General features: G+C 61.0%; 2 protein-coding genes across 3 annotated transcripts in view; one reads left to right on the plus strand and one right to left on the minus strand.

Moving 5' to 3' along the window:
- Positions 1–3,195: 3,195 nt before the first annotated feature.
- On the minus strand, positions 3,196–6,410 carry TSPAN1 (tetraspanin 1; the record flags this gene model as incomplete). Its single annotated transcript, XM_084290823.1, has 7 exons — positions 3,196–3,249; positions 3,467–3,550; positions 3,978–4,115; positions 4,417–4,515; positions 5,191–5,265; positions 5,582–5,788; positions 6,354–6,410. The coding sequence occupies 7 exons, from the start codon at positions 6,408–6,410 to the stop codon at positions 3,196–3,198; spliced, it is 714 nt and encodes a 237-aa protein (XP_084146949.1).
- A 4,190-nt stretch (positions 6,411–10,600) lies between these two features.
- The window catches only part of LOC311212185 (phosphatidylinositol 3-kinase regulatory subunit gamma), a gene marked incomplete at its 5' end in the record, with an annotated part of 54,140 nt that continues 49,000 nt past the window's right edge, over positions 10,601–15,740 (plus strand). The window contains 3 exons of one of the 2 annotated variants that reach the window (XM_084291382.1): positions 10,601–10,928; positions 13,015–13,110; positions 13,346–13,432. In XM_084291382.1, the coding sequence (XP_084147508.1) occupies positions 10,601–10,928; positions 13,015–13,110; positions 13,346–13,432 (511 nt within the window). The remainder of the gene's footprint in view (positions 10,929–13,014; positions 13,111–13,345; positions 13,433–15,740) is intronic. The other variant, XM_084291381.1, reaches the window with a different exon arrangement.

Here is a 15,740-nt window from a genome sequence, read left to right on the forward strand (position 1 = left end):
GGAAGGGGTAATTTTTGCATATTTTCCTTTTTGCATTTGCTTCGTTCAGCAGGGATCGCGGTGCCCGCGGGTGCCAGGGCAGGGTGCAATCACCCCGCTGGGTATCACCGTCCCGGCTGCCCCTGCCCGTGGCCCTCTGTGCCCCGTGAAATGGGGGAAATGTCCTCCTGATGTCCTTGGGGACGCCCGTCCTGGTCCTCCCGGATGGAGGCATCTCCGTGCTGGAGGGACGCCAGCACCTGGGGCACGCTGGCCCCGTCCCCGTCCCCATCCCTGACCACCTGCATCCCAGCTCCCCGCTTCTTGGCACCCTCTGCTACATAAAAAGCCCCGAAACGGAGGTGCCTGACCCAACCTGCTCCCTTTTTTTTGGCTTTTTTTCGCTCCCTGTGGCAGGGCTCTGTCCCCAGGCAGGAGTCCCCAAGTGGGGCTGCCACTTCCCGTCCCCACGCACGGCGAAGCCCGGCAGCAATTCAATCCCTCTCTGGGCGCCCCGGATCGTGGCCGTGATGCTCATTACGCCGTATCCAGCCCAGCGCCTCGTTAACGATTAACTCGCCGGGTCTGCTATCAGCCCCAGCGTGCTACGTTTCAATTATCCCTTCCACCTCCACCGCCTCCAATAGCCCCACCACAATAAATCAGGGCACGGAGCTGCCTGAGAGCACCCGCCCCAGCCCCAGCTTCGGTGGCCCCGGGTGGGAGTCTCGGGGCTGGGGAGGAGGAGGAGGAAGGGGACGGGGAGGAAGGCTGGCAGGTGAAAGTGTGAGCTGCCCTGCTTCTCCCCCAGGGATCCGGTGCCCTTCGAGGCCGTCCTCTCCTCTCCTCCCCTCTCCTTTCCTCTCCTGGCCAAGCTGTTGCGGCGCAGCGGGAGGGAACTTCCTTGTGGCAGGCACTCCTGGTGCAGGTGATGCTGGATGGCTTCGCTTTGTTTGCTGTTCACACCCTTTATCAGCAGGAACTGTAACAGCAGCAATTCAGCCTTCTGGTGACGGTCACTGTCCCCCACAGAACGCGATTAAAAAGAGGGCGAGGAGAGCTCGTTTCCCTGCGGCCGGGCTGGGTTTCGACTCGGCAGCTCCATCCCGGGGCACGTGGTGCTGGTGGGGAACCTCCCAGGATTTTAAGCACCTCGGGGTGCCCTGGGGGTGAAAATAACCCAACCCCAGCCCCGGTGAGCTCCAGCCCCCTTCCCAAGCAGGGAGCAGCCCAGGCACACTTGTTTACCCCACCAGTCGCAGGACCTCGAGCCCAAGGACACCGAAGCAGGGCAATAAGGAAGTTTCTGCCCCCTGTTACGTGTGCGTGGGGATTTTGGCCTCGGTCACTGATGTCACAGCTGGGTGCTGCTGGTGGAGCTGCCGAGTATTTATGGGAGCAGGCAAATTTAGTGCTGCGGGGACTTCTGGTGGTGCCAGCAGGCAGCAGGACAAGGGACGCTGGCAGAAATCCCACACGTCTCCCTGCCCCACATTTTCCAGGAACTTGGGGCAGGATTTATGGCAGGACACACCTTTGGTGGGACCTGCACCTCCATCCCTGCAAGGGCAGTGCCAGGGCTTGCAACCCCAGGCTTTGCTCCGTGCCTCAGTTTCCCTCCATGCAGCAGGGAAAGGCACCAAGAGGTGCCCAGGGTTTTGGCATCCCCCAGCCCTTTTGGCTGGCCTGGCCTCATTCCTGCCAGAAAACCCCAAATTAAGGGGCCCAGACCTCCAGCTGGGGATGGGGTCCCCAAGCTGCCTTGAGGAACAGGCACCCCGAGCACCCCTGTGGGTGCCTGCACGGGATGGACAAAGCTGATTTAAATGGGTATGGCTGAAAGAGGGGACAAAGCAAAGGGAAACGGGGGCTCTTCTGTTTGTGGAGTGACGTCTGCAAAGCTCAAGTGTCTGCAAGCAGCATGACCACACCACCCAGAGCCACCAACACCACCAGCGTCGCCCGCAGGAACCCGTGCCGATGGGCGATGCCGGCACCTCTCGAAGGGCTGGGGCAGCGCCAAGGGCTGGGCGGCTCCCACACCTTTGGGAAGGAAAAACAGGGAATAAAAACCCCCTGACGTCACCCCCGGGGTCACTGGTTTGCGGCGAGGCTGGGACCAGCACCCACCTGGCAGCAGCATGTTCCTGGCAGCCTTTCCCCAGCTGAGTCACCTGGGGTGGGGAGCAGGTCTCGTGCCTGCCCCGCTGCCACGTGCCTGCTCCCACGGCAGGGCTTGTTGATGGCACACACAGCCTGGGGACGGGGTCAAAGTCCCACGGGATGAAGGTGGAAAATGGAATAAAAACACAGCTCTGGGGCTGTGCTTTCCTTGCAGCAGCCCCAGGCAGGGCCCTGGTTTGGAAGAGGCAGAGCTGCCCCTCTTTTGGGGTCACCAGAGCCCTCCTCCCCCATGGGCTCTGACGGGAATGGGGCTGGGACACAGAGACGGGTAAAATCCCAGCAGCTCCCATCCTGCTTCCCCAGCAAGGTGCTGGTCAGAGCAGGAAAAGGCTCCAGTAAAGGGCAGGGCAAGGTGCAGAGGAGCCACGGAGGGAAGCGAGGTATGGGCAGCCCCCCGTGCACAGCAGGGGCTGCGGGTACACGGCTTTATTGAAGACAGCAGAAAACAGCTTACATCCAAGACAAAAAATAATAATAATTGTATTTTTCTTTACATTAGGGAGAGGGTTCTCACACTGAAATCACAGTGGGGACCTACAGGGCTGAGCTCCATGCCAGGGGCAGCGACCCCATGGGACCAGCGCAGGGACCCCATTTTGGGGGTGCAGCCACCACCGTGCTGGTTGGGGACCCAGCCCAGTCCCCGGCCAGCAAAGTAAGGCCAGGGACGGGGAGGTGGCAGGACGGGGGAGGAACCACAAGGGTTGGTCAGGGCAGGGCCGCTGCCTGCTCAACAGCCCTGATCTTTGCCTGGGCCCTATCTCCTGCTGGCATCAGCAAAACAGACCGGGTGGCTTCCCCCTCCCCTTCCCTGCCTCAAAAAAAAAATAAAAAATATCTCTATGTACAGATGCATTACGCCGTATCAGTACAAAAATATACATATAAATTCTACAGATCCCAGCTCAGTAGATCAAAAGAGCTCTAAGGTCACAGTGCACCGGCCGGCATCGGGCCCAGAGAGTGGTGCGGCCGTCAGGAGCACCCCGGCACACGGAGGGGGGGGGCACAGCTTCCCGCTGCTGCCGGGGGTCACTTCTGGTCCAGGCGGCAGTACAGGTACATGGAGACGGCCATGGATGCGATCTGGAGAGGCAAGAAGAGAGTCAGACCCACGGGTGTCCTCCCCTGGCACAGAGGCAGCCCAGTGATGGCCCCCGCCTGGCACACGCAGGGAGGAAGAGGAGGGTGTGCCCGGGGAGGAAGGCTCATAGCCACCCCACGGCAGGTGGTGGCCCATGGGGGCTGCACCAGCCCCTCGACACCTCCAGAAGACCCCAACCCCGCTGCTCGGGGCACTCACCTCCAAGGCGGCGATGCCGGCAGCCACACCGCCCGCCACGTCTGCATTCGTCTTGATGTCTTCCAAAATCTGGTCAAAACAACCCTGCGGGAGCAGCAAGGCAGATGAGGACGGGCATGGAGCTGCGATCCCAAAGCCAGAGGGCATTTCCCCCAGGAGGAACATCGTGGCTCCAGCCCAGAGCTTCACGGTCATGGAGATGGTCGGAGAGGGGGGACACAACTCATCAACCCCTCAGCCCCAAAGCCCCACATCTCCACAGGGTGGGGAAATGAGGGAATTTGGGACCGGGCAATGGAAGGAGCTTTGTTCCTCCCCAGCAGGCCACTGGGGACAAGTCAAAGCCACAAAGCCCCCCCCAGGGACTCAGCACCCAGGGGATCGCTGTGCCCAGCACTCAGGCTGGGGGTAAAGGCTGGGCCCTCCTCCCCGTGCCAGGATGCACCCCAAAATTGGGCGCACCCCAAAATCGGGTGCTGCTGGAAGGCAGGAGCCGCGTGTGTGTTCATACCGGGGCATCACTTGCTGCCGCGAGTGATGCATTGCACGGGGAAACGCCCTCGCAGCAGGGCAGAGGGAAGTTTTTGTTCTGCTCATACCACAGGGAGCCTTCAAAGTCTGTGTAGTTATTCAGGCCACAGCAGCCGACCTAAGGGAGAGAGAGGGGTGGTGAGAGCACCCTACAGGTCTCCCTGTGCCCATGTCCCCGCCGCTCACTCCCTCCTGCAGGAAACATGGTCTGGAGCCTCCTTGCCCCGTGGAGGAGGTCACCCGGCTCAGCCCAGGACCTTTCTCACCCCACCTCAGGACCTCTGGATCCCTCTGGAAACCCGTGAGGTAGTCACACACGCCTTGGGCCACATCCCCACCCCACACCCACACCCGCGTGGGCACCACCAAGCCCTTGCCGAGAGCATCCTGACCCCAAACCAGGGGGGAGCCCAGCGCACCTCCGCCATGGTGGCGTTCCATATGCGTGTGAAATCCTCGTCATCCCCGTACTTCTCCTTCAGGATGGGAGTCACCACGGCTGTCAGGAACGTCTCTGCCTGCGGGGAGAGGCCGAGAAAACCCATCAGAGACCATCCCGGGGAGCGTCACGGAGTCGAGGGCCTGCAGTGCCCGTACCGGTCCCAAACCCACGGGGAAGAGGCCACGCAGGCCAAGCAGGGCCAGGAACACGTCACGCCCTGTCCCTTTGACCCGAGGCAGCCTGGCAGCCTCACCAACCGCGGCGTTTTGGCCCCGAGGCCGCTGTTGGCGGTGACTCAGTCGATAAGCAGCCCGGCCGGGGCGGCCAGGAATGGTGCCTGCCCTGTGGTTGACTTCTCCTGCCTCCAACCAGGCGATGTCGCGGCCTTCCTCCCCAGGGGAGCTCCCTGGTGTATAATAAGCGCTTGGGTTCTCTCGGGACTGCCTCTCCTGCGTGGCTGCTGCCACCAGAGGTGTCCAGCCTTGGCTGGTTCCTCACTAAGGTGTTCAAGAGCAAGTGGTGGGCAAAACCTGTGTGATTATGCTTGTTTCTTTAGGGTAATGGGATCCCCGCCTTGTTGCCTGCACCTCGGGCAGCCCCGCCACCCGGCCAGGCTGTCCCACAGAGCTGGCACCAGTTTGGTGTCCCGTCCTCCCAGCCCGCAGGCAGCACCCCCAGGCTCCCCTGTTTTCCTAAAGGGATCACACTTGTCCCAAAATACCCCAGCCCAGCACCCTGCTAAGCCACTCACAAGACTCGTGTAGACCAGAACCACCACGGCAGCCGCGACTTCGGCGATGAAGATGATCAACACCACGGAGAAGAACTGGGAAGCAGCGAGGGGAGGGAGGTCAAAATGACAGCCAGTGCCACAGCACCCCAAAACCCACCCACTCCCCAAAGGTCAAGGACCCTCACCCTGCTTCAATCCATGTCTATTTGCCACCAGCCCTGCTCCAAGGCAGAGGCAGAAGAATTTTGGGGTCCCACCATCCCCACATCTGCTTTTCCAAGGTCCACCCAGCCCTCCACGATACAGGGACACCTGGGGAGAACACCTCCATGGAGATACCCATCCCTCAGGCTTCCCCCACCAGAGACCCCACTGGATAAAGCCTGGCTCATCACGGGCCCGTCCTTACCATCATCAGGAGACATTTGCTCTCCTTCTGGGCGCCGTAGCACCCAAGGAAGCCGATGATCAACAAGATGGCACCGATGACGATGAGGAAGTAGCCAATGTTCACGACCTGCAGGACGGTGGACGAAATCCCCCCAAATATCTTCACAAAGGACTGCCCGTCCACCGTCACCCAGATGCCAACGCCCAGGAGGGCTCCGCCACCGAGCTGGGGGGAGAGAGACGTGGTAAATGGGGTGCTCAGGGAAGAGCAGGGGTAAAATGACAAAAAAAATGACAAAAAATGGTTTTTGGAGGATCTCAGCATCTTGATTCTCTTCATCCAGGTGTTTTGCAGGCAGCTTCAGCCCTAGCCCACCCCGTGTGCCCTTGAGCTCCCAACCCAACCCCAAAAGGCAGCAAGGGGAGGTGGATGGAGGCCACCAGCCCCTGGGGAAGCTGCCACCATGCCATCCACCACGCTCAGCCTCTCCCCCAGCCCTAGAGACCCCCACACCCAAGCCCCAGGTCGCTGCTGTTCCCCTCACAGACAGGGGGAGCCCAGCGGGTGGGACCCTGGGGCACCCAGCACCCCGCCAGGCACAGGGAAGGGACCTGTGGGGTCGATACAACAGCCACTGTTCCCCGTTTCCCCCCACCAAGGGCTTTGGGCACACCACAGGAGCAGGAGACCCCACAGCCCCGAGGCTCAGGGTGCTCCCCAGCCCCACAGCCCAGCCTGGAGGGACCGCCGAGAGCGGGTGTCCCCAGGTGGGGACAGCCCCAGCACTTACAAATATGGCCAGGTTGAAGAGGATCATCATGACCTTGATGAACGTGAAGAACCCCATCTTGGCACCTGGAGAGAGCAGGGGGGGGAGGCGAGCAGAGAGACGTTACCAGCAGAACCAGTCGCAACCCCCCTTCCTTCAGGCTTTTTTTTGGGGTAGGGAGGACACACAGGGAGCCCTCACCGGGCTCCTCCAAGTCCTGGGACACCTCCCAGCCGTGCTTTCCCCCAAAACACCTCTGCAGCGAGCAGCTCCAGCAGCCCCAACCCAACGCCACCGCTCTGCCGCCCCCGTGCCGCCCCCAACACCCTTTAAATGGGAGCGGCCCCGGGGCCGCCCAAGCAGCAGCCCAACCCTTTGGGGCCACCCCCTGGGGGTGGCAGAGCCACCAGGTCCCTTGGGTGCTCGGTGGCTTGCTGCCCTCTGCTGCCCAAGCCACCCCGACCGGAGAGGCAGCAGCCAGAGCCCATCACCGCGGCCTCTGGGCGCTGCTGGGGAGGAGAGGGGGTGGGGAAGGGATTTGGGGTCAGAACACCCCAAAATTGCTTTGTATGGCCAAGCATCGCACCCCAAAGTGGCCACTGAGGGTCTGGAGCTCTTCTGGCAATGTCTGGGGCAGGCGGCGGAGCCCCCAGAGGAGCCGGGTGCAGGGATGTGAAAGCCCCAAATCTGTGGTCTCCTGGCCCGAAACAGAAGCAGGGAGAGGAGGGCACCGGGATATGGCCACCGGAGCCGGTCTGTAAATGAAAAGCCAAAATTTGGGGTGTTTCCCACTGTTGCAGTGTATTTTTTGCTGGTGGGGACATGGCAGGAGAGGATGGTGATGACCAGAGCGGGTGCCAGTGCTAGATGTGAGCAGAGACCGGCCATAGCCTAAGGGCTGCCAAAAAAATAATGTTTTGTTTTTTTTGGGGGGGAAGATGCTTGGAAACAGGGGTGGTTTCCCCAGAAAATGCCTTTTGCCCAGCCGAGCAGAGCACGGGGGGATGCTGTGTCCCCAGATCTGACCCTTTTGGGGTCCTCCCCAGCAGAGGCGCCGGGTGCTCGTCACGTCCCTCCCCACAAGGGTACATTTCAGCGGGATGGAGTCATCCCCTTTGGGACGTGTGGCATGTGGGGGAGCCCTAAACCCTCCCAGGGTGTTCACCCAGATCCGGGTGCCCTAACCCGTTCCCCTCGCTGCCTGCAGCCTCAGCCCGTCCCACAGCAGCTGCCCGTCAGCCCTCCTGCCCTCTCCCACCTGGGACCTGCTGCCCCTAAATGCAAAAGAAGACCTCCATCGTATCTCCCCTCTCCCCAAAACCTCCCCATCCCCTGCTCGTTGCACACAACCCCCCACCCCACAAATAATTTCGGCAGAACCCATAAATATTTGTGTGGAAGGAGGCTCACTCCCAGCCCCAAGGAAATTGCAGGGCAGTGCTGTGGCTGCACCCCGCTGCCCTAACCACATACTCTGGGGTTTGGGCGCTTCCCGTGTCACCCATCCCAACCCCACTGGGGACTTGGGGCTGGATTTTCTGGCTTGACCTCAGCAGGACAAGCCCAATGGCATTCCTGTGTCCTTCCCAGCCCGTGGGGCTTGTGGGGCTTGTGGGGCTTGATGGGGACGGAGCTGGGCATGGGGACACCCCACTGTGCCTCGGGTTTCCTTCCTGGAAAGCACAGGGTGGAAAACCCCATGCAGGGCCACAGGGGACCAGAGCAGAGGGACTCAGGGTGGTCTTGATGAGTTTTTGGGGTAGCCCCATCCAGGTGAGCCCCAATTTGGGGTTGGGAGCACCCGTCCAGCTCTCCAGCTGGCCCTGGGGTCGATTGTGGGGTGGAGGAGCTGCAACACGTTGGGGATGAGCCTTCAAAATGAGCTGGGCACGGCTTTAGGTTTGCAGGTTGAAGTTACCAAACTTTAGGAATCTGTGATGAAAACCTCGAAACCTCGCTTCTTCCCCTCCTGCTGCAACAGGGTGGAAATAAAAAGAAATCTGGGGGAATCACCGATCCCCTGCTCGGGGAGGTGCTGGGGGCCGTGTAGGATGCTCCCCGTGAGCTGGGGTCTCTGATAGTGCCAACTCCAGCCCCGCAGCCGTGCTCCTGGAGCAGGAGGGGCAGAAATCGCTGGGGAGGTGCCCACCAGGCAGCCCCACGGGGAGCAGGGTTTGAGGGGAGGGCAAGGACCGACCCCACAGCTCCAGCAGCAGCAGGGTGCCAGCACCAGGGGCAGCGGGACAGAAAAATCCCATTTAGTGCTGGAAGCCCAGCCTCTGGGGAGCAGGGTGAAGGCAGCTGCAGTGAAATCCCCCCAGGATGCTGCCGCGCTGCATCTTCCCCATCTTTCCCAGCCCCTAGGGTTGGAAATTCCCGTGTCCCCACCCCGCACTGCTCCTGGATCCAGCCGGAGGGGACATTTTAGGTGCCATCCCAGCTGCTTTTAGGGTGCCCGACCTGCAGCAGAGGCAAGGAGCAGCTGTCGGTTTGGAGAGGTCAGCGTGAGAAGTGGGGATTTAAAAAATAAAAATAAAAATAAAATAAAATAAAATAAAATAAAATAAAATAAAATAAAATAAAATAAAATAAAATAAAATAAAATAAAATAAAATAAAATAAAATAAAATAAAATAAAATAAAATAAAATAAAATAAAATAAAATAAAATAAAATAAAATAAAATAAAATAAAATAAAATAAAATAAAATAAAATAAAATAAGAGACAAAGCAGCTGGAAGCGGGCTGAGCCCCGGTGCTCTTGGTGCATGCAACAACCACGCCGTGGCCATGGGGTGGTGATGGGCATGGGGGTGGGTGCCCAGGGGGTGGGTGTCCTGGGGTGGGTGTCCTGGGGTGGGTGCCCTACAGGTGGGTGCCCAGGGGGTGGGTGCTCAAGGTCCCCAAAGGGAGGGTGTCCTGAGGATGGGTGCTCAAATGAAGGGTGCCCTGGGAATGGGTGCCCAAGAGACGAATTCCCAAGGGATGGACGTCCACGGGATGGGTGCCCAAATGAGGGGCGTCCTGGAAATGGGTGCCCAAGGATGGGTGCCAGAGCCTGAACCCCCCCCCCCCCCCCCCTACACACCCCCAACACCTCCCCCCCCACCCCTCAGTGAGCCAGGTAGGGGGGGCACCGCTCCCCTATAACCTGAATCTCCGCGCGTATCTGACGCCCCCCTCTCCCCCCAACCCCTCGGGCACCCCGTCCCCTCTCCCTGGGGTGCAGACAGGAGGCAGCCCCCCCTTTCCCATCCCATCCCGTCCCCCCCCCCCCCCGCCCCCGCCGCGCTGCGGTGCCCAGGGGCGGGAGGAGCGAGGCTGACATCACCGCCCCGCTGCTGCCGGGGCCGGCTCCGCTCCGCTCCGCTCCGGTAAGGCTGGGGCGGGGGGGGGGCAAAGGGGGGCCGGGGGGGGCAGGAGGACGGATGGACAGACGGACAGGAGGGCCGGGAGGGCCGGGAGGCCGTCCCCATCCATCTCCCGACCGAGGGGAGATGGGGCGTTGGAAGGGAGGGGGGGAAAAAGGGGGGGCTTTCCGCGCTGTGCCGTCTCCGAGGGGGTGTTTCAAAGGCTTGGAAATAAATCGAGAAAGCCGTAAATGAAGAAAGAAAGGCGAGATTGAACTAAAATCCTGCACCCGGGGTGTAGGGGGAAAGCGGGAGGGGGGCACACGACACCATTCGCTGCTGTCATCTCTCCTAGGGATATTAAAAAATATATATATATATAAAATAAATAAAATAAATCCGAAACCACTAAAATCCTATATTTTCGCTCACCCCTGTGCCGTTTTGGGGCTGGGGGTAGGCTGCCCAGCCCGGGTGCCTGTGCTGTAAGCTCGGGGCTCCATCCCTCGCCCTACTTTCCCGACTTGCCGGCACTGTCCCGGTGCGCAGCGCCCGGCCCCTGCTGCCTCCCCTGGCTGCCACTGTCCCCGGCCGTGGGTGCCCGGGGTGGGGGACACGGGGCTGGCTGGGGTCCCGGTGGGGGCAGGGGGCTGATGTGCTGCGTTTCGCTCTGACAGAGCCCGGGGAGGCCGGTCCCCAACCCCGGCAGGATGAAGGGCAGAGAGGGAGCGGGCTGAGAAGGCGACGGCGTCTTTTTGGGGCCGGCACGCGGGTCAGCATCACCTGCTCCCCTCCACGACGCCTGAGCGAACCCCAACGGTGAATTTGGGACCGGAGGGGTCAGGAGCCGCTTCTCGGAGGCAGAAGGATCTTTTCCTGCCCATCAAGCTTGGGGCAGCATCCCCCGATCCCATCGCCATGGCCTCCCCGGAGGGGCTGCAGTACCGGGCGCTCTACGAGTACCAGAAGGACCGGGAGGAGGACCTGGCGCTGAGCCCCGGGGACGTGCTGACGGTCAGCAGGGCCTCGCTGCTGGCTGCCCCCGACTACAAGGACGGGGACGAGCGAAGCCCCCAGGGCTGGCTGCACGGCCTCAACGAGCGCACCAAGGAGCGCGGAGACTTCCCCGGCACCTACGTGCAGTACCTGGGCCCCGTGCGCATCGCCACCGCCACCGCCAAGGCCAAGCCACGACCCTTGCCCCCGCCACCCGCCGGGACCCCCGTGCCCGCCGGACAGCCCTGGGGTGAGTGTGGGGACGGGGACACCCCGAGGGTGGCACAGAGCCCGGGTGGAGTGTGGGGACAGGGACACCGCAGGGATGGGTGCGAGCGTTTGGCACGGTTTGGTGGGGACCCCCAACACGCAGGGGGTTTTATTTCCTTGGGGGCTGTGGTGTGGTGCTGGGGGGGTGTTTTTGGTGAGGTGTTGGGGTGCCTGTGCTCTGCTGGGGGTGCTGAGCCCCCTCTGCCCTCATCACTTATATGGTGGCCAAGCGCGTTTGGGCTTGGGATCGCACTGCGGTTGCATAATGCATCCAAGCGAAAAAGGAAAGGCGAGAAAAACCCCTTCCAGCTGGGGAGGCAAACACGACCCAGCAGCCCTGCACAAAACCGTGATCTTCTCTTCCTCCGGGATGTGACAGAGAGAAATCACTGCTGGTGTGGGGCTGGGGAGGCAGCACCCGCTGGCAAGGGGTTCGTGCCCCCAGAATGATTCAGGGCAGCAGCAAGGAGGCTGGGACGGTCACTTCGGGGACACGGCGAGGCTGCCGGGGCTGGAAGGACAGAGACCAGCCAGCCCCAGGATCAAGCCCCCAGCCCAGAGATCATTTTTTATAGAGGAAACCCCACAAAAAGCGGGGCCTGGGGGCAGGGGGTGCTGCCACCTGCCAGGCACCCCCCAGCTGTGTCCCTGTACCCGGGGTGCCCCCCATGGGGTTTCCTTATAACGAAAACCTCCAAAGTTTTTTTGGAAGAGAACCACTTTTTTTTTCTTTTTCTTTTTTTTTTTTTTAAATCTTCCCTTGCTGTTTCCATCTCCAGGCAGAGCTTTTGAGGTTCATGTTTGTGCTGGCTGGCTCAAATCCTTATTTTTCTGCAATACCTGCGTGCTGCCCTGGGTGCCCTCAGTGCCCCCCGAGCCCTGGTGCTGCTCGGGGACCCCGAGGACCCCAAGCAGGGTGGGAGCCCAGAGCAGGGCTCTGCCCACGGTGCCCTGGGCTTTCTCCAGCCGGAGGAAGGGTTTGGCTGGCAGGAGGGAAACGCTGCCTTTCCAAGCCATGCCCCAGAGCCAGGGCTGGCTCTGCGGGGAGGAATGGTCTTTTTTTAATTAGACGACTTCCTAAAAATGGCTCTGGGATGGAGCCGAGTGCCACTGCTGCATTGGGACTTCCCAGGAGCTCCGTGGCTGCTCAGCCCCTGCCTGGCTGTCCCACAGCATCGCCTCCCTCCAGCACCCCATCGGGACACCCAGCTCCCTGCCCAGGGCCATATCCAGTGAAGGACAGGCAGTTATCCTCTGCACTTGGCACCCTGCTCCCCCAGCTGCCAGCTTTGAGGCCAAAACCCCATTTTCCTTAATCCGTCAGTGCGGTGGGAGAGTTTTCCACGGGCTCCCACCCATGTGCTTTGCTTCAAACCCCGCTGCAGGGCTCTCATTTCTGGGCCAGCACCATCTCTTCTCACCTCTGTTACCTTCCTGCCCAAAGTCCTTTTCTTTTCTTTTTTTTTTTTTTCTTTTTCCTTCCTTAAAATTGTTCAGGATTTATTGGCTTCACGGGCGAGCTCCCTGCCCTCTGGCCAGGCAGGAAGAAAAACCGATCACAGGGAGCGAGCTGGCTGGGCTGCAGCTGGCTTCTGTGGGAAAAAGGCACCCAGACTCATCATCGAATTTACCATTATTATTATTTTTTAATAGAATTGCACCAAAACAGATCAGATAGTCACATGAAACAGGCGGAGCAGCCCTTGACACACCAGCCTTCCCAGATGCTGTGGGTGCCAGGGCTGCTCTTGTACCACCTAAGGACTCAATTCCTCTAGCAGTTACCAAAGAACCAAACCTTGCTGCCCAAAGCACGCTCAGACATCTCCAAAATCTTTTTGTACCAAGTGGAAAAAGTCATTTTAATTGCCTTTAAGGAAGGAAGGAAGGAAGGAAGGAAGGAAGGAAGGAAGGAAGGAAGGAAGGAAGGAAGGAAGGAAGGAAGGAAGGAAGGAAGGAAGGAAGGAAGGAAGGAAAATAAATGCTTTGGAGGGAAATACATGCACACAGCAGACCAGGATTTGGGGAATGCACTCCGAGCCCCTCTCCCTGTCTCTCCTCAGCAGGGCTCCCCGGGCAGGCAGAGCACAGCGAGCAGCCAGCGCTCCCCGAGCAGGCGCTGACGACCGTGGCCAGGCTCATCGAGGCGCTGGAAAAGCAAGGTAGGGGCAGCCAAGGTGCTTGTAGGGCACGTGTGTGACCACCCTGCCCTACCCACAGCCACCGATGCCCCTGAGCATCGCTAGGGCCAAGCCGTGCACCCCGGGACCCACAGGGCTGGGGTGCATGGGGCGAGGGAACCCCCAGTGTCCATCCCTGCTTGCTTCTGTCATTCCCCTGTTGGAGGGGGGATTTGGGGCTCAGGGACTGACCCCAAATCTCCTGGCTGCTCCTCAGGGCTTGACAGCGAGGTGCTCTACACATCAGCCCCCGGTGCCCTGGGTGATGCTGAGCTGAAGCAGGCCCTGCTGGCGGGTAAGTCCCGTGCCACATCCCCCCCACATCCCCCAGTGCCCGGCTTGGAGGCGATGCTTCCACTGAGTAGGGTTGTGCCAGGGCTGGGTTATGGCTCTGACCTCGTTAGGGCCCTAATTACAGCTCTGTAGGGCACTGCCTGCATGGGAGCCCCCCCTCCAAGCTCATCTGACACCGGTGGGGTGCTGCTGGATACAGGTGTGGGGTCGGGATGGGTTTTGGGGTGCTGGCACCCGGTGTGGGGTTGGGGCTGCTGTGGGGGAACCCTGAGCCGGCCCCGGGTGCTGCTGCCTGCAATGGGGGCAGCTCGGGGGGGGTCTGGGGGCTGCAGGGCAGAGGGAGCAGCAGAGGAAAGGAAAAGCCGGTTATTATTTTTGGCTGGAGCCCTTCACTAGAAGCTGCCTTTTTTTTAGGGAGAGGGAAAAAAAAAAATAATCACTTTGCAAACCTCTCACGTCTCCGTTTGAGAAATGGGGCAGGCAGCACGTGGGTGCGATGGGGAAGAAGGAAACGGGGGGAAAAAAAATCTCCTTTTTGAGGAGAGGGGGAAAAGGGGGGGGAAGGATGCTGCTGGAAGCGGGGTGCCCCGAGGCACCCAGAGCCCGGCGGGCGGCACTACGGCTCCGGGCACGGCCCCGCAGCCCCGCCAGCTCCCGAGCCGTGTTGCTGGGGAGAAGGGCCGTGATGAAATCGCTATATTAAGCACCATGACTTCATCGCTTCCCCGCTGCAGAGTCCCTGCCAGGCGGGGGGAACGGGCTGCGGCGAGCCCCCGGCGCTCCCCGAGAGGCGGCGTTGGCACAGGGGGGGAGGCGCGGGGGTCCCCCAGCCCCGGGGGCCACGCCGTGGGTGCCAGCTCCCGGCTGGGGGGTGATGCTCAGCGGGATGCAGACGTTGCCCCCCTCCTCCCTGCAGCCTCCTGCAGGTTTTTGTAGTGTTTGGGCTGTAAAGTAGCCCTGGAAACAAAAAAAAATGAAAATAAGGGGGGTGCCCGCAGCCGCTCGGGACTGTGCGTGGGGTTGCAGGGGGCACGTTTGCCCCGTGGTCCGTCCCCACGAGCTCCTCTCCTCCCGTCGCAAAAGCCAAGCTGGATTTTTGGGAACGGGGAGAAATAGGATCTGGGGTTGGCAGAGGCTGGGAAACAAACCCTGTCTCGGCTCGGGGGGGGAAGCAGGTCTGTGGGAGAGACTCTGGGGTCCCTCCGGGGGTGTCGGCTTCCTGGTCAATGCCCCATTTACGCCAGGGTCTGGCAGTCGTGGAGGGAAACTGAAAAAGGGGAAGGGGCTAAAAAAGTTCGCATGTTGGTTTTCAACCCCAAAAATCTTAACGTGTGGGTGTGTGTCCCTCACCCCCAGAGCTGCCCCATTTCTCCATCGCCTTGAAATTTGGGGTGTCCCAGCTTGGCCGGGTGCTGTGCCCACAGGAGCAGGATGGGGCCGGGGGGGGGGTGACTTCTCTTGGGACTCAGCATTTATCTCAGAGCTGCTCCCGGGGTGCTGGGGGGGCCCTGTGCTGCTCGGGGTCCCACGTGCCCCTGTCCCGTGTCCCCCCCCGGTGACACGCAGCAGGCGGAGGTGGATTGGAGCCGCTGTCTCCAGGCGTGCCGAGCCGTGCCGTGCCGTCTTGCCGTCCTCCCCGCTTTGATCTCCGGCCCTGGCGCGGCGCAGTCTGCCTGGAGACACGCTCACGTGCCCGGGAATTAGGTCAGGGCTTGGTGGGGATTAGCAGGAGGCGGTGGGCTCCGCGAGCTGCTGCTGGGCAGAAAGCACCGGGTCGGAGCGGGGAGCACCCCGGGGTGCCTCGTGTGTGGGTGCCCAGGGAGGGAGCGCTCCGAGCGGGGTGGCTGTGCTCCCCCATCCTCACCCATAGGATGTCAGGACGGATTTGGGGTCCCCAAGAGCTCATTTTTCCCCTGGCCAAGCCATAAACTGTGACTTCAGTCCCCAAGGAGAGGCGCCTTGGTGCCTGCTCCGCTCTGCGCTTGTACCTGGAAATAAACCTGCGGTGGCCAGAGGCTGGGAAGGGGCATGAGCTCATCTGTTATATTTGGTGGGGATGGAGGGAGGGTAAATTAGTGGTCTCCTGTGACTCACGCCGCGGGGCTGGGACCCACGCCTTCCCAAATTCAGCTCCAGGAACCCCTGGGAGGGGTCCCAGCCCCAGGGTGAAACCCAGCTGGGGGGAGATATGGGGCTGCTGGGGCTCGGGGCAGGGCGCAGTCCCCTGCACAGGGTGACCGCCGGGCTGGCACAGGGACATTGCGGCGGTGCTGAGGCAAAGCCAGGGAAATTCCCCAGGGAAATCCCTGCAGCGGGAT

The sequence above is a fragment of the Netta rufina genome (genome assembly GCF_964035555.1).
Source record: "Netta rufina genome assembly, chromosome: 8".
Lineage (NCBI taxonomy): Eukaryota > Metazoa > Chordata > Aves > Anseriformes > Anatidae > Netta > Netta rufina.